The sequence below is a fragment of the Triturus cristatus genome, chromosome 8 (assembly GCF_964204655.1).
Source record: "Triturus cristatus chromosome 8, aTriCri1.1, whole genome shotgun sequence".
Taxonomy (NCBI): Eukaryota; Metazoa; Chordata; class Amphibia; order Caudata; family Salamandridae; genus Triturus; species Triturus cristatus.
This window is the reverse complement of record NC_140591.1, coordinates 6,196,999-6,215,500: the sequence shown is the minus strand read 5'-3', so window position 1 is coordinate 6,215,500 and position 18,502 is coordinate 6,196,999. Positions and strand designations below refer to the sequence as shown.

The window sequence follows — 18,502 nt, the reverse complement described above, 5'->3', positions numbered from 1 at the left end:
TAGAATCTTCTCCACTGCTTTAGCAGCCCATTCACATCATTAGGCAGCATCCATTTTGAATGAACCCAAACAAAGCTGGAAGGGTTGTCCTAATGCTCTGTCCTCAGTGACAGCATAGACTCCATTTACAGCAAGAACCGGATAAAACAGGGCCCGTCCCAAGGTTTATTTAATTCTTTTTTTTAATTCTGCTTTGAATGCCGCATCATTGCATTCTAGGAGACTATTCACACCTGCAGTCTCTTTCCAGCTCAAGGCAGAAGCGCGTCACAAAACATTCTGCACAGGTAAACCGCACCCGTTCACCACCTTCTAAACCGCCCTCAACCCATGCACACCACCATCAACTGAAGGCCAGGACAACAGGAGATCTGGGTGAAACAGCTGATCGTCTCCTGATGTGTGTGACTATTAAAGGACTGGTTTAGTTCAATTATAAGCATTTCTACGATCAATTTCTAGCTCATGTCATTTCTGTGTGCACTTTCAAATGCATCTACATGACACATACTCCACACCTTAGACCCCTGCGTTTAGGACATTTCATTCAAGGGTTAGGATACTGCTAACAGGATCCTTAGGTCTGTAAGGCCATATATCCATAAAGGGCTTCTGATAAAGTGGCCGAAACATGTTGACCAGAGGATGAGAAAAACAACTGTAATCCTCAAACATCCTCCGTTTATGTTTTTAAAGCACATTAACGAGGTTATTTCAATTACAACATGACATGTCATCAGGTTGGCAGAGCGGAGTTTTATCTCTATTATACTAAATAAAGTTCCCTTAATTCACTTTTATTTCAATCTTACTGTAGACAAACTTGATAAACTTGCTTCTGTTGACCTGCAGAGCGTTTTAACATTTTTAGTTGGACGATCGCCCATCTATAAACTAATTTTGACATCAAGAAAAAGTTCTCTGCAAAGAGCTCCCATCTCTGGGGCCCATCCAGTCAAATATCTACTGAAAAAAGAAGGGGCGCAAAGTGCAGAATACACTTGGAGCCGCAGGATTGTGAAAATACATTCCCTCTCCACCCTCAACTGTCCTTAGATAACGAGCCTGGGGGGTGATTAACATGAATAGACCATCACTGACGAACGTCGACTCCGTGGGGCGAGGATGGGCGACCATGAGGAACGAGAGCCGGACCTTTGGGAGGAGATGGCTACTAGTTTGATGGATCTCCAGGTGAATAGAACACAGCTCAAGGGGGGACTCTTGGGCAGGGGGGGCCAGTAGGACATGCGTGGGTGGAGGGGGGGAGTGAGAGAGGGTGGGCGAGCACAGCAGGGCGGGAACTTGTGGAATGGAGTTGGCAACAAAGTCCTCCTGCTGACCGATCTTTGATACGATGCTACGCTGTGCTCATTTTATACTTATGAAAACTGTTGGTCATGGATAAAAATCACAAATAACATTTATAAAGAATGTATCTCTACAGACAGGGTGAGAAGACCCAGTGATGAAGCTTGCCACGATGATAGGTGATGAAGCTTGCCACGATGGTGGGCGATGAAGCTTGCCACGGTGGTGGGCGATGAAGCTTGCCACGATGGTGGGCGATGAAGCTTGCCACAATGGTGGGCGATGAAGCTTGCCACAATGGTGGGCGATGAAGCTTGCCACAATGGTGGGCGATGAAGCTTGCCACAATGGTGGGCGATGAAGCTTGCCACAATGGTGGGCGATGAAGCTTGCCACAATGGTGGGTGATGAAGCTTGCCACGATGGTGGGCGAAGAAGCTTGCCACGATGGTGGGCGATGAAGCTTGCCACGATGGTGGGCGATGAAGCTTGCCACGATGGTGGGCGATGAAGCTTGCCACGATGGTGGGCGATGAAGCTTGCCACGATGGTGGGCGATGAAGCTTGCCACGATGGTGGGCGATGAAGCTTGCCACAATGGTGGGCGATGAAGCTTGCCACGATGGTGGGCGAAGAAGCTTGCCACGATGGTGGGCGATGAAGCTTGCCACGATGGTGGGCGATGAAGCTTGCCACGATGGTGGGCGATGAAGCTTGCCACGATGGTGGGCGATGAAGCTTGCCACGATGGTGGGCGATGAAGCTTGCCACGATGGTGGGCGATGAAGCTTGCCACGATGGTGGGCGATGAAGCTTGCCACGATGGTGGGCGAAGAAGCTTGCCACGATGGTGGGCGAAGAAGCTTGCCACGATGGTGGGCGAAGAAGCTTGCCACGATGGTGGGCGAAGAAGCTTGCCACGATGGTGGGCGAAGAAGCTTGCCACGATGGTGGGCGAAGAAGCTTGCCACGATGGTGGGCGATGAAGCTTGCTACGATGGTGGGCGATGAAGCTTGCCACCATGGTGGGCGATGAAGCTTGCCACGATGGTGGGCGATGAAGCTTGCCACGATGGTGGGCGATGAAGCTTGCCACGATGGTGGGCGATGAAGCTTGCCACGATGGTGGGCGATGAAGCTTGCCACGATGGTGGGCGATGAAGCTTGCCACGATGGTGGGTGATGAAGCTTGCACGAAGGTGGCTGATGAAGCAGGGCACTTTGGTGGGTGAGGGTCTCCTATGGTATATGTAGGCACACTCTGAAAAGTTTAGGATGGACTGACTTTCTCTCTCCTTCGCACACAGGGCACTATATTTATTTCAGGCTGTGTTGATTCTGTTGTCTCTTTGTGTTCACGAAGACAATCAGCCTAGACTTCGGCACCATCAGCCCTCCGCTCCGTTGCGAGGGGATACTCACTAAAGCGGTGCCTAGTAGATGTGAGAATGCAAACAGTGTGAAAACGCCTTGGTTTCAGAGTCAGGTAGGGAAATGCACTCAGTTAGCACTCACCCTCCTAATAATGACGTCCGCACAAATGACAGTCATTGCACTCACTCCCTCTGCAGATTAACCTCATCTAAAGGTATCCGCTAGCATCACTTCTCCAAGCAAAGCTGCCACGTGGTGCCCTGCTTATCTGGGTGAGCAGCCCGCCATCTCTAGTGTGTCTTGGCACACCCGCAGCTGGAGATGGGAGACAAAGAGGTGCGGAAAGAGCAAAGCAACGGGCAACTCCATCTATGTATCAGAACCAGGAAGAACATCCATGTGCCCGTCAGCACCGCCCCACCAACGTCACAATTCAGGAAGGAGGTGGACACATCTCATTAGAGAACACATGCCACCATGAAGCAACCGTCCACTCTGGCTTTTAGAAACCAGCACTGTCTCCAATCACACACTGATTCATCTTTGCCCTTAATGCTCTCTAGGTCTCCGCTGCTTTTCAACTAGGCTCGCGCTCTAACGCCAACCACAAACATACAAACCAGTTTCCACACAACCACGACAGCCAATACTATAACCAAGAAAAGCTGCATCTAACTGCATTTCTTTGCTCCCACAGCCCAACTCCATGTACAGAGATGACAAAGGCAGAGTAAACAATGCCTTAGAAAACAAGCCCTTCGCACAATGAAATGAGCAAAGAAGGAGCAGCATGAAAAGAAAGGTGGAGTTCGTTGTGAAGCTTGAGAGCAGCTCCACAAAGCGGTCTGTGATGCAACACACGTGAAGGCTCAGGACTTCCTGCTCATCCTCAGAGGGTGGTCAAGTGTAAATATACCTCAGATAAAGAGAGTGCACCGCTCATCAGTGCTCACAAAGGAGTGGTGAGGCCACACCCTACATACACATATGCCGTATAAAGGGGCTCCCTGGCGCGTGTCGCCATAGACAGGTGCTTAGAGGTGTGATCTTTGACATAAATGTGCAGGTGAAGGCAGCACTACATATCAGTGACATCTGCAGGCCCCACGGTATTCTCTGTACCTTTAGTGAATCCGTGTAAAAGATCTTCACGGTGCAGTCCAGCAGGGAGACGGCCAGCAGTCTCTGGCTGGGGCTGTAGCGCACGCAGAGGACATCCTCGTCCAGCTGTAGGACGCGAGTCTGCTTCACGGACAGTCTCCGACTGAAAAGGGATCAAAACACAAATGTGCACAATGACACACCATGAGAAAAACCTTCTCTTGACCACAGTCAGTCAAACTAGGGCATCTCTGACTGAAACAGGTGCGCCTTCACAAGAGTTCTACTGATTCAAGGCTACTCGACATCAGAGGTCATCCACTAGAGCTAAATCTCCAACCAGAATACAAGAGCCTGGCCAGAGAGGAAGCGTCTGTCGTCTCTGTATGGACTTGTGTGAAGGATCAGATTATAGACCTAGAAATTCATGACAAATAGTGGCCAGCTACACATCCTGTTCCATGCCCGCTTTTTAGGTCTCGCTGGCGAGATTTAATGTTATAGGGATTTTTCGTAAAGGGCTTTAAGCCCCGCCCCTCTTTCCCATTGGCCGGCGTCACCGTTTATGCTAAACTGCGGCAGCCATTGTTTTGGGGATTTTTCGGTAAAGGGCTTTAAGCCCCGACCCTCTTTCCCATTGGCCGGTATCACGTTTTAAGCTAAACGGCGGCCAGCCATTGGGAAAGAGCTGTTGGTGACGTTTTCGCTCTGCTTTTTGAGCCGTCCCATTTGGACGGGCTCGTCTGCCTTCCTTCTGCTGCAAAAGGTTTCTTATCTTTATGGGGCCAAACAGAAAGATAAGAAACCTTTTAGCAAGCGAGGCCGTCCAAGTGGGACGGCAGAAAAGGAATATGCTACTTACCAGTATGCATCTGTTCTTGGCATGTAGAGCTGCAGATCTACACACTTTTGCATAGATCGCCATCTGGTGTTGGGCCCGGATGTTTGCAGTTTGTTTTTCCTCTTGGAAAGTCTTTGGAAGTCACGAGGTCGGTGACTCCTCCCTTGGTTCATATTGCGTATGGGCTTCGGCTCCATCCTCAGATTGTTTTGCGCCAACAGGGAAAGATGGAGCGTAGTAATAACAGTGAAGAAACCCATGTGTGTTGTATCTAAATAAGATAAACTGGAACAGATACAGGTAGCCGGGGAGACGGGTGGGCGTGTGTAGATCTGCAGCTCTACATGCCAAGAACAGATGCATACTGGTAAGTAGCATATTCCGTTCGAGGCATATGAGCGGCAGATTACACACTTTTGCATAGACTATTTAGCAGTTCCCAACCTTAGCGGCGACCACCGGTATCTGCTGCAGTGGTTTGAAATAGTGTTTTTAGTACAGCCTGGCCCACACTAGCTTGTTGCTTGGTTTGCACATCTACACAGTAGTGTTAAGTGAAAGTGTGCGGTGTGGACCATGTAGCTGCCTTGTAGATATCATCTAATAGGATGTTCCCTACAAAAGCAATAGAAGCCCCTATCTTTCTTGCAGAGTGGGCTTTAGGGGGAACAGATAGCGTGCGTTTTGCTTTGTGGTAACAAATCTGTATGCATTTTACAATCCACCTAGCTATCCCTGATTTAGAGATAGGGTTGCCTTTATGAGGTGGAGAGAACGAGACAAACAGTTGCTTTGTCTTCCTGAAAGGTTATGTTCTCTGGATATAGTAAAGTAAGGCCCTTTTAACATGCAGTGTGTGTAGAGCCCTTTCTGCAACAGTTTGAGGTTGCGAGAAAAAAACTGGTAATTCTACCGATTGGTTTAGATGAAAGGGTGAGATGACTTTGGGTAGGAATTTTGGGTTGGTACGTAGGACAACCTTGTTCGGGTGCATTTGGAGAAAAGGTTCTTGTATAGTAAGTGCTTGTATTTCACTGACCCTTCTAAGGGAGGTGATGGCTACAAGGAAAGCTGTTTTCCATGTGAGGAATTGCAGTTCGCATTTATGCAGAGGTTCAAAAGGCGGTCCCATTAGCCTTGTGAGCACTATATTTAAGTTCCACACAGGTGAGGGTGGCACTCTGGGGGGAATTATTCGTTTTAGGCCTTCCATGAAGGCTTTAATGGCAGGTACTCTGAAAAGTGATAGGTGCTGTCTGTTTTGTAAGTAAGCGGCAATTGCTGCGAGGTGTAGCTGAATGGATGTATATGCTAGGTTAAATCTTTGTAGGTGTAGTAAGTAGCATATGATGTGCTGTATGGATGCGTCTAGAGGGTTGATTGTGTTGTTATGGCAATAAACAACAAATCTTTTCCACTTGGCGGCGTAGCAGGCTCTAGTGATAGGACGTCTAGCTTCTCTGATAACATTCATACAGTCGGGGGGGGAAGGTTAAGGTATCCGAATTCTAGGATTTCAGGAGCCAGATCGCAAGGCTGAGCTGAGCTGGGTCCGGGTGCCTGATCTCTCCATGGTTCTGGGTTAAGAGGTGTGGAGAGAGGCGTAATTTTTGGTGCGGTACTACAGATAGTTCCAGCAGTGTGGTGTACCACGGTTGTCTGGCCCAAGTTGGCGCTACTAATATTAGTATGAGGGAGTGCTGTTGTAGTTTGCGCACTACTAGTGGAATGAGTGGGAGAGGCGGAAAAGCGTACGCAAATCTGCCCGACCAGTTCATCCATATCGCATTGCCTTTGGACAATGGGTGTGGCTATCTGGCGAAGCTTGTGCCTTTTTTGTTTTCGTGGGTGGCGAATAGGTCTATCTGTGGATGCCCCCACATCTGAAAGAACGGGTGAAGAACCTGCGGGTGAAGTTCCCACTCGTGGATCTGCTGCGTCTGTCTGCTGAGCAGATCTGCCATGGTGTTTTGGACTCCTGGGACATGCTGGGCTAGGAGAAAGATTTTGTGTGGAATTGCCCATCTCCATATGCTCTGTGCTAGTTGAGAGAGCTGTGGAGAGTGTGTGCCGCCTTGTTTTTGGATGTAGTACATGGCGGTCATGTTGTCTGTGCGGATAAGGACTGCCTTGCCTAAAATCTGTGCGTGAAAGGATTTTAGGGCTAGAAAGATTGCCAGTAACTCCAGATGATTGATGTGGAGTAACTTTTGTTGCGGCGTCCATGTGCCCTGCACTGTGAGGTGTAATAGATGAGCTCCCCAGCCGGAGAGCGATGAGTCTTATTTGTGGAACCGGGTCCAGGAACGGTCGACCTCTGGAAAGATTGTGGTGTCCCACCACTGCAGAGAGCGATGGGTGCGAACGTCTACCAACACCAGATCTGTCAGTTGCCCCTGGGCCTGGATCCATTGGCGCGCTAAGCACTCTTGGAGTGGACGCATCTGGAGTCTTGCATGAGGCACTATGAAAATGCAAGAGGCCATCATCCCTATCAGTTGCATAAACACTCTTGATGGGAGGGAGTGTTGAAGTATGAATTTTTGACGCAAAGCCTGAATGCTTGCAATCCTGGCCGGATTGGAGTAGGCTATGGCTTTTGAGGTGTCTATGGTGGCACCGAGGTATTGCTTTATGTGGGATGGTGTTAGCTGGGACTTTTGGTGGTTCACCGTGAAGCCTAGTTGGTGAAGTAGTTGGATTGTAGTGGCGGTGTGGTGTACACATTGGTTGTAGGACGCGGCTTTTATCAGCCAGTCGTCCAGATACGGGAAGACGTGAATGTGCTCTCTTCTGAGATGTGCCGCCAGTACCGCTAGGCACTTGGTGAATAACCGTGGTGCTGTTGTGACCCCGAATGGGAGCACTTTGAACTGGTAGTGTTGCCCGTCCACTACGAATCTGAGGTACTTTCTGTGGGCATGGTGTACCGGAATGTGGAAGTATGTGTCTTTCAAGTCCAGTGTGGTGAGAAAGTCGTTCTGGGAGAGGAGCGGAAGTACACGTGTGTGCTAGAGGGGGGCGGTTTCATTGTTTAAAGCAAGATTCACAGGGCACGTGTAAGAAACAGGTGCATGAACACGTGCCTTGGAAGTGTGAGATGATTTTCAGTTGTGTGCTTTCTGCTGACAGTGCTGTGTTTGCTTTTTGTTCAGAGAGGATTTGTCACAGGTGGAGCAGATAAATGTGTCAAGTTTTGGGATTTCGAACTTGTGAAGGACGAGACGGATGCACAGAACAGGTCTTCTATACTCGTTGTATATTTCAGAAAAAGGGATGTCGGTGGGGCCAGGAAAATGGTCCGAATGTATGTATGTGTTTAGAGGCCGGAGATCCAAGATAGGTCGTAGAGTCTCGTCTCTTTTTGGTATCAGAAAATATAGGGAGTAGACCCCTATATTTTGCTGATCGTGGGGGACCTGTTCTATTGCGTGTTTTTGTAGGAGGGAGATTACCTCCTGTTTAGTAACGTGGAATGTTCTTGTGACATTGGACGTTGCCTGGGTGGAATGTTGGGGGGGTAGATGCGAGTTCTAGGCAGTACCCTGAACGAATAATTTGGGTCACCCACTTGTCTGATGTGATGGACTCCCAGATGTGAAGGAAATGTTGTAGTCTGCCCCCGACCGGAGTGGGATGGTCTGGGGGGAGCAGGGGAAAGTCATTGGGTAGGCGGTGTGGCAGAGTGGGTGGTATTTGTTTTGCCTCTGCCTTTATTGTTATTGCCTCTATAACCGCCTCTTTGATAACCTTTTGTGAAGGTGGACTGAGGAGGGGATTTGTAGGACGCGCTATCTGAGGAGTAGCCTCTGCCCGTGCCCCGAAAAGAAGAGCGGCGAAAGGAGCGCCTAGGAGGGTGTGACTGTAGGGCTCCCATAGATTTCGCCGTATCTGTGTCTTTTTTCATCTTCTCGAGGGCCTCATCTATATTTGGACCGAATAAATGTTCCTGATCGAATGGATGGTTTAATATGGAGGCTTGTACCTCAGGTTTAAAGCCTGAAGAACAAGTTACTTACCTTCGGTAACGATGTATCTGTAAGAAACATTAGTTAGTTAGATTCCTCACCTTAGAATATCCCCAGGCATCAGACTGGATCCGGAAGATTTTTCGTCAGCAATACCCCTTGCGCGTCGCTAGGCGTCGTCTGCGGCTCAGCATCCGTCGTCGGCGTCGTGCGCCGGAATGACGTCGGAGTACTTAGACGCCGCCCTCGCGCGCTGACGTCAGTTCTTGTACATAGCCTTCCGCGCCAGGAACGCAGAGCCATGCAAGATACAGACACTGGTGCCAAAAAATTCTAGGGCCCTGAAAGGGATAGCCTTAACCCTAGATGTCAGTTCGCAGAACGGGGAGGATGGGTGGGTCGGTGAGGAATCTAACTAACTAATGTTTCTTACAGATACATCGTTACAAAAGGTAAGTAACTTGTTCATCTGAAAGAAACACGTTAGTTAGATTCCTCACCTTAGAATAGATACCCAAGCAATACCAACCCCGGTGGTGGGTCTGCGAACCAAGATCACACCAGAAAGTCCTGGAGGACAGAACGGCCAAAGAAGCCATCCCTCCGGACTTGGCTGTCGAGGCAATAATGCCTGGCAAACGTGTGCAGCGAAGCCCACGTTGCCGCCTGACAGATGTCCTGCAAAGGGACCCCCCGTCCCAAAGCAGTAGTAGCCGCTGTGGCCCGAGTAGAATGGGCGCGCAGCCCCACAGGCGGTTCCTTTTTTGCCAAGGAATAACAGATTTTTATACACAAAACGACCCACCGGGAGATGGTCCGTTTGTGTACAGCTTTTCCCTTCTTTGCACCCACGTAGCCAACGAAAAGCTGGTCGTCCACCCGGAACTGTTTAGTGCGGTCCAAATAAAAGGAGAGCGCACGTTTTGGGTCCAGACGGTGGAGCCGCTCTTCCTCTTTGGAAGGATGCGGAGGCGGAAAGAAGGTGGGCAAGGTGACAGATTGCCCAAGATGAAAGGGGGACACCACTTTCGATAGAAAGGAAGGACGAGGCCGAAGGACAACCTTGTACGGATGAACAGATAGAAAAGGAGGCTTGGACAATAGAGCCTGGAGCTCACTCACCCGTCTAGCCGAGGTGATGGCTACCAGGAAAGCAGTCTTAAGAGTTAGAAGACGAAGAGGACAATTGTGAAGAGGCTCAAAGGGAGCGCACATCAGGAATGTCAAGACAAGATTCAAGTCCCACTGAGGCATTACGAAAGGGACAGGAGGGAACGTGTGAGTAATGCCTTTAAGAAAGCGTGACACTACAGGGGACTTGAAAAGAGAGGGCTGATCTGGAAGCCGTAAGAAGGCAGAGAGAGCAGCAAGATAACCTTTCAAGGTGCCCAGGGCAGAGCCCTGCCGGGCCAAAGAAAGAAGAAAGAGGAGAACCTCAGAAAGAGGGGCGGAAAGGGGATCCACAGCCTTTGCTGTGCACCATGCCACAAATTTGTTGCACCGGCAGGCGTATACCGTCTTTGTGGAGGGACGCCTGGCTGCCAGAATGATATCACAGACTTCAGGAGGCAAGTCAAATGGCATCAACTGCCGCCGCTCAATCTCCACGCATGGAGGTGGAGGCTGGACAGGTTCGGGTGGAGGACCGTCCCCTGCTGCTGCGACAGAAGATCCTCCCGAAGGGGCAGACGTATCGGAGGATCGGTCAACATACTGAGTAGCTCGGGATACCAGTACCTTCGTGCCCAATCCGGAGCCACCAAGATGACTTGGGCCCGGTCGCGCTTGATCTTCTTCAGCACTCTGGGCAGAAGTGGTATAGGCGGAAAGGCGTACAACAGACCGCAACTCCACTTGCGACGAAAAGCGTTGCCGAGCGAGTGCCGCCTTGGAAATTCCAACGCGCAGAACTGCTGACATTGCGCGTTCTCGTCGGTGGCGAATAGATCTAACCAAGGCTCTCCCCACTGCTGAAAGAGACCTTGCGCCACCTCAGAGTTCAGACGCCATTCGTGATCCATCATGCACCGGCGGCTGAGTTAGTCTGCTCTGGCGTTCAGAGAGCCCGCCAGATGTTGAACCACCAGGGTGATGCCCTGGTGTTCCAGCCATGTCCAGAGGCGCATCCTGACAAAGGGTCCACGACCCCACCCCGCCCTGTTTGTAGCAATACCACATGGCGGTGGTGTTGTCCGTGAACACCTGCACGACACTTCCCCGGACAGAGGGAAGGAAGGCTTTCAGTGCAAGTCGGATCGCTCTCAGCTCCAACAAGTTGATGTGGAGACGAGACTCCGCCGGAGACCAGAGGCCTCCCATATGGCCACCCCATCCCAGGAGGGACGCATCCGTCACTACGACATGCTCCGGTAGGGGTAGGGAGAGGCTCTTGCCCGTGACCCAATCGCGGTCCGTGAGCCACCACTGCAACTGCTGTGCAGTGCCCTCCGAGATCAAGACATGGTCGGACAGGTTGCCATGATGCTGGGCCCACTGAAACTTCAGGTCCCACTGCAGAGTCCCCATGCGCCGCCTGGCGTGATGCACTAGTAGGATGCAGGAGGCCATCAGCCCCAGAAGCCGCAACACTAGCCTGACCGAAACCCAGGATAGAGGCCGAAAGATGGGAATCAAGGCCTGTATATCCCGGACCCGCTGTTCCGGTGGATGAACCCAGAACCGCGCCGAATCGAGAACCGCTCCGATGAAAAGGAGCTTCTGAGAGGGGCTCAGGTGTGACTTCGGCACGTTGATGGAAAACCTCAGCAAATGCAGGAGATCAGCCGTAGTCTGGAGGTGGGAGACGACTGTCTGGGGCGAGCCCGCCTTCAACAACCAGTCGACGAGATAGGGGAAGACTGGAACCCCTGATCTGCGCAGATGAGCTGCGACCACCGCCATCACTTTCGTGAAAACCCGAGGGGCACTGGTGAGGCCGAAGGGGAGCACCGTGAACTGAAAATGCTCCTGACCCACCGTGAACCGCAGGTAACGTCGGTGGGCCGGCAGGACGGGAATGTGAAAATAAGCGTCCTGCAAGTCCAACGCTACCATCCAGTCTCCTGGATCCAGGGCAGCCAGAACCTGAGCTAGGGTAAGCATCTTGAACCTCTCCTTCCGGAGGAAGGCGTTGACGCTCCTGAGGTTCAAGATAGGGCGTAGGCCCACTTTGCTCTTCTTGGGAACCAGAAAGTAGTGGGAATAGCAACCACGACCTACTTCTGGGCCAGGAACGCGCTCGACGGCCCCCTTGGCCAAGAGGGCTGCCACTTCCTTCCGTAGAAGATTCAAGTGATTACCCAACATGCGGTGGCACTGCGGGGGCATGGCTGGAGGGGTCGTCTCGAAGGGGAGGGAGTAGCCCCTTCGGACGATTTGCAGCACCCACCTGTCCGATGTGATGGACCACCAGTGGAGCAGGTGATGGCGAACTCTGCTGCCCACTGGCGTGGAATGGGCCTGAAAGCTCGGACTAGGAAGGCTTTGAGGCGGATGCTGCCGGGGTGGATGTGGACTGACCGCGTCGTCCTCCAGTACCGCCTCGGCGGAAACCACGTCCGCGACCGCGTGCAGGTTGGTTCTGCAGCCGGTGGCTAGGCGGATGTGCCCCTTCCTTGGCCACGAAAGGAGCGAAAAGCGGAAGTTTGTGGCCGCGGGGCCGCGGGGCCGCGGGGCCGAGAGGCCCAGGGACGTGGATGTGGCCGTAGCCCAAGAGTCCTTGAAGCGAGCCAGCGCACTGTCCGCTTTCTCACCAAAAAGGCGAGTGCCATCAAAAGGCATGTCCATGAGGGTGCTCTGGACATCCCCTGAAAAGGACGTGGACCGCAGCCAGGCGTGACGTCGAAGCGCCACCGTGGTAGAAATCGCCCTACCCAGCGAGTCCGTAGTGTCAAGCCCACATCGGATTGCATGGCGCGCTGCATCTCTCCCATCAGCCAGGGCCGAGAAAAGCCGCGCCCGGGCCTCCTCCGGGCACAGTGGCAGCACATCCTCCACCGCATCCCACAGAGAGTGGGAATAATGGTCCAAGAGACAGGCGGTTTTCAAAGACCGCAGGCCAAAACTGAGCGAAGAGAACAGCTTCTTCCCAAACTGTTCCAGTCTCTTGGAATCCCGGTCCGGAGGAGCGGACGGGAAGGAGGATTGGGAGGTAGAGGCCTGGATAACCAGACTCTCGGGGTGGGGTGTTGGGACAGAAAACTGGGGTCGCCCGGAGCAGGGCGGTGGCGCCTGGCAACGTTCCTATCCACAGGAGGGACTGTGGAGGGCTTGGACCAGGTGCCCTGCAGAACGTCAGTGAGGGCCTCATTGAATGGCAGCAGAGGCTCAGTGGAGCATGCGGCAGACTGAAGCACCTCAGTGAGGATGTTAGTCCTCACAGCCACGGCAGGCAGCTCGAGCCCAAGGGCTTCGGCCGCCTTGCGCAGCACCACGAAAAGGCTGCACCCTCCTCCGAAGCCACAGTCGGAGGAGAGATGAATCCAGTGTCTGGTGAGGTATCCAACCCACTGGCCTCCCCCAGTTCATCTGCCCAGTCCTGTGCAAGTTGGCTCTGAAGGGCCATCGGGTCATCAGACCCCTCCCAGTCGCCCCCGTCATCCGATTCCTGGTAAACAGGAGGAATGATCGGAGCCGGTCGATAGACAATGTGTGTCTCTAGCGGCGTCGGATGCGGCATCGGGCGGCGCCGCATCGGCGTCGGGACCGGACAGGGGCTGAACCGGGGATCGACGTCGACCGGAGCCGGCGTCGGGTGCGGTATCGGTGTCGGCGCCGGCAGAGGAGGCGTAACGAGGTCGACCGGCGTCGACGGGGGCCCAGGCTCGGGGACCTGCGGCGTCGGGGCCGGAGCCTCCAACGGCGCCGGGGCCGGAGCCGCCGGCATGCGAGGTCGCCCAGTCGAGTCCGCGGGGCCCGAAGGCGCGCCAGCGGGCGTCGACGGCGGGGCCAGGTTCCTCATGGCTGAGAGGAAGGCACTGACCTCTGCCGGCGTCGCGTCAGTCCCAGGGACCGTCGGGTATGGGGACTTGCGCGGCACCTGCGGCTCCAGCGGAGCCGCGGGGGTGGAACCACCCGGACCCTCGGCCGAGTCGCGCGACCGGCGAGGGGAGTCCGAAGAGCGGTGTCCCTTCTTGGACTTCTTGGAGTGCCTCGACTTACCCGAAGACTTCGAGCCAGACGAGTGACGATGTCGAGTGCGGCTCCGCGACCGATCCTTGGACCTCCTCCTGGACCGGGATCCTGAACCGGAAACGAGAGCGACGCGGAGCCGAGTGGCGAAGCTCGAGAAGCTTGCGGGACCGCTCCCGCCTAGCTTTCGAGGTCAGGGCCATACAGTCGGAGCACGACGCCGCGTCGTGGTCGAGGCCCAAGCAGTACAGGCACCGGCGGTGATGATCGGTCACCGACATCAGTCGGTGACAGTCGTCGACAGTCGTCGCAGGCCTTGAAACCAGGCATCCTACCGGCACCAGAGTCGAGAAGTGACCAAAAAGAGTCAAAAAAGTTAGTCAAAAATTGACTAAAGGGGTAGCTCTCCCGGATCTGCGCTTACTGGCGCGGAAAAAAGAAGAACGGACGTCAGCGCGCGAGGGCGGCGTCTAAGTACTCCGACGACGTCATTCCGGCGCACGACGCCGACGACGGACGCGGAGCCGCAGACGACGCCTAGCGACGCGCAAGGGGTATTGCTGACGAAAAATCTTCCGGATCCAGTCTGACGCCTGGGGATATTCTAAGGTGAGGAATCTAACTAACGTGTTTCTTTCAGATACTCTCAGCCAAGCGTGTCGACGGAGGAGGACACTGGTGTTAATGGCCCTGGAGGCTGTGTCTGCTGCGTCTAAGGCACAGCGTATAGAGGTATTAGTTATGGTCTTACCCTCTTGAATTAATTCATGGGCCCTATTTTTATATTTTTCTGGGAGACGGTGCATGATGGTTTCTAGCTCATCATAATGCGCTCTGTCGTATCTGGCCAATAGCGCTTGAGTGTTGGCGATACGCCATATATTGGCTGCCTGTGACGCAGTACGTTTTCCTGACGCGTCCAGGAGCTTGGACTCTTTGTCAGGGGGTGGTGCTTCGCCTGACGCCTGGGAATTTGATCTCTTTCGTGCGGTGGATACCACTAGGGAATCCAGTGGCGCTGGCCCTTTCATGTAGGCAGGATCTGTGGGGGCAGCTTTATACTTTTTTTCTATGCGTGGGTTTAGGACCCTAGCCCTGACTGGGTCTTTAAAAACCTCTGGCGCATGTTTTATTACCCCTTTGAGCATAGGTAGTATAGCAGTAGACCTATGTGCAGTATCAAAGGTGTCAGTGTGTAGCTCTACCCCGTGATAATGTGCCGCCCTCTGAAGTAGGTGGTGAAAACCTAGTGAGTCTTCTGGTGGAGATGGCCTGGATGGATAAAGGCCATCTTGTGGGACATCTGGGATGTCTGGATTATTATAATCATCCCAGGGGTCTGGGGATCCTGAAGGGGTGGGGTCGTGTGGCACATCTGCAGGGTCATAGTATGGGACCCCCTGATCATCATGGTCTGGAGACGGGGTCGGAAAGCGATGAGGCAGGGGTGGAGAAGGTGGAGGGGGTGGAGGTGGAGAGGGTGGAGGAGGATGAGGAGGCGGGGAAGGCACTCTGAAAGGGGAAGTAGCACAGTCCTTCCTCTTTGGAGGCGGAGGTGGAGCTGGTTTGTCCAAATGTCTCTTTTTAGAAGACAGTGCCAAATGTCCAGTTTTTGGATCCTTGGTAAGTGTCTTTTGCAAAGGATCCGGTGTAAAAAGTACTTGCGACACTGGTTGTTCGGTCGGCGCCGACGTTTTCGGGGCCGACGGCTTGCTAGGCTTGTCTGTGCCGTGCTTTTTGAGAATCTCCGATTTTTTGTTCGGTGCCGAGACATGCTTCGACGCGGGAGTGTCGGTGCCGAGGGCCTTATGATGTTTGGTCGGCACCGAGAGGCTGGGTTTGGACACCGAGGGCTTTGGTGTGGAGCTCGGTGTCGAGGTAGAGGCCGATCTTTTCTTCAGTGCCGAAGGGTGTTTTTCGGCACCGCTGGCAGGCTGGTTGGAGCCCGAGCCACCGGAGGCTTACTTGGCTTCGTCACCGGGCCCGAAGGTGGGGTGGTCGAAGCAGTGTCTTTGGTCTTGCCTAGGCATGAAGGCGAAGGCGTGACCGAAGCCTTTTTGGGTGTCGGCGCGGGTGTGGGAGGGGGTATTTTACTCACGACCCTCTGCGCCGGGGTGATGTCCTCCACATCCGAGTCGTCTGCTTCGGAAGCACTGACGAGGTCCTCTTCGGTGTGCTGGTGTCCCGGAGTTTCGACGTCGTCCCCGAAGATGTCGACGAACGGAGGTTGAGGAGTGTGCCATTTTTCGTCTGGCCCTTCGATCTCGAATAGTCTTTTTGGATCTAAAAGACTTGCAGGCGGGACAGTCTCGAGCCTCGTGTTCAGGGGAGAGGCAGAGGTTGCACACCTCATGAAGATCGGTGTGGGGGAATTTGGACCCACATCGAGGGCACTTCTTGAATGGAGTTCTTTCCATCAGCCGGGAGCGGAGCCTGGATAGGCCCGAAGGCCGCCGTCGATGACTGGAATCGAAGGTGCGTCGAAGAAGGTGATTGAGGAGATCAGTATCTAAACAATACCGCGGAGAGCGAGGATTCCGCTTCGATCGTCGAACTGGAATGTTCGGAAACGGAGCGCGAAGTATTACATCCGAGCCCGATGGTGGAAAAAAACAATCTGAGGATGGAGCCGAAGCCCATGCGCAATACGAACCAAGGGAGGAGTCACCGACCTCGTGACTTCCAAAGACATTCCAAGAGGAAAAACAAACTGCAAACATCCGGGCCCAACACCAGATGGCGATCTATGCAAAAGTGTGTAATCTGCAGCTCATATGCCTCGAACAGCCAAATGTCATGGCGAGCGCTTGCTGGTGAAGGCATTACACTGTTTGCAGCCTCCTCTCCTCTGATCAGACCCCCTGAAGGCCTGCAGTGATGTTGGGTCATCGGTATGCCTTTAGGGGACTGCTTTCTTGTTGAGGTAACTCCTTAGCTTTCATTCCTCCAGCCTTGTGTTTTGGCATAGCCCTCTGCAAGTTGTGTGTGTGTGTCTGGACTATCAGAAACATGTCCTTTTCCTTCCGGAGATGTCACCTCCAGTCCTGGATACCAGTTTCAGGAAGAGTCCTTGTTGATGGTGCACAGTGATTACACACCCTCTCTCACTCTGCTGGTTCTGCCCTTCCCTGCGCGACCAATCACTGCTGTATCGTTGTGCACACAGACGTTTTTTGTAGAACTCTGAGCTCACCCAGCAGGTACTGGCCACGGCTTCAATACAGCGGCGTGCACCATTACAGTCCCCGTGGGGGGCAGACACTGTTGCATCTAGGACACCCTTCAACACACACTCATTCAGCTGCACTCACTCATTCCTCATGCCTCCCCCTTTTCTAGGACACTCCCATAATCCAAAGTTTCATATTCTTAAAATGTCTCAGGTGCAGAGAAGCCCTCACGGATCCTCACATGAAATGGGATTTCTTTTTTTATTGCTTTGTTATTTAAGCTGACAGCAGAGCTCCTGGCCCCACCGACATCCCTTTTTCTGAAATATACAACGAGTATAGAAGAGCCCTCACCTGTTCTGTGCATCCGTCTCGTCCTTCACAAGTTCGAAATCCCAAAACTTGACACATTTATCTGCTCCACCTGTGACAAATCCTCTCTGAACAAAAAGCAAACACAGCACTGTCAGCAGAAAGCACACAACTGAAAATCATCTCACACTTCCAAGGCACGTGTTCATGCACCTGTTTTACACGTGCCCTGTGAATCTTGCTTTAAACAATGAAACCGCCCCCCTCTAGCACACACGTGTACCTGTACACATCTTTATAGGAGAACCAGAACACGCATGTAAGCCCCTCATGCATAAACAGGCATGTAAGCTGCTTGCCTGCCCCTCCTCCTGAAAGTGCTGCTGCTGTGTGCGCTGGCCCAGCAGCGTCTTTCACCAGCTCTGGTCCCACGAGAGAGCAGCGTGGGCACCTCTGTGCAAACACACACGCATGAAAGCCCCCCCTGCGTAAACGGGCATGTAAGTTGCATGCCTGCTCCCTACTCCTGAAAGTGCAAACACACAAACTTGGACACCAGTGCCGAGGGCACAGACGGGGTGGAAGGCAGGGGGAAGTACTCAGTGCAGGGTATGGCGGAGGAGACAAGTTCACCCTGACAGGGAAGGCAGGGGGGCTCCAGAGGACCATCACTGGACACCCCGGAGGGTTGGTGGAAAACAGACCCCATCCATGTGTTACACGGTGGCGCAGAAAAAGCAGGGTTTAGAGGATTGGACACAACACGTCTGTACAGAGAAGTTTAAAACAGATGAGGAACTTTGTGACTGGGTGAGGGGAGCCTGTCAGTCTGGATATTTTAATATATACCACGACACAGACAGACACAGACGTGCACTCCCTCACACCGCTCTCAAGGCACATTTACACTGTTCGGGGTATGTGTACAAAGAGACAGCAGTCCTAGGATCAAATCACAAACCAACAGCTTTAGAGAAACTGGTTTGTGAGATCTGGTGGCAAAACTGTTCTTTGCTGTCAGGATGTTTTTTTTAAATATAGTATTTGAAATACCCAGTGGTAGCTCCAAGTGTGTGGTCATTGTTGAGAATGGATTGCAGGGTGTGACGTCAACAAAAAAGAAACAACTGGGTACATTATGCTATTCCATCATAGAACCCAGCTGACATTCAGGAACACAGAAATAATAACAAATGGAAAGAAAAGGGCAGTAAAGCAGCACAGCCTGAGGGAAAGGCAAACTCCTTCGTAATGATAACCCCCCGAAGGGAACTATACGCTTGCAAAGGACTTTC

The 18,502-nt window shown here is 52.8% G+C and overlaps 1 protein-coding gene across 2 annotated transcripts in view; it reads right to left on the bottom strand.

Moving 5' to 3' along the window:
* Positions 1–18,502, bottom strand: part of WDR3 (WD repeat domain 3) — a 184,381-nt gene that overhangs the window by 73,895 nt on the left and 91,984 nt on the right. For both annotated transcript variants that reach the window (XM_085620704.1, XM_085620705.1), the window contains exons 14-15: positions 17,250–17,335; positions 3,808–3,949 (exon numbers count right to left, since the gene is read on the bottom strand). In XM_085620704.1, the coding sequence (XP_085476830.1) occupies positions 3,808–3,949; positions 17,250–17,335 (228 nt within the window). The remainder of the gene's footprint in view (positions 1–3,807; positions 3,950–17,249; positions 17,336–18,502) is intronic.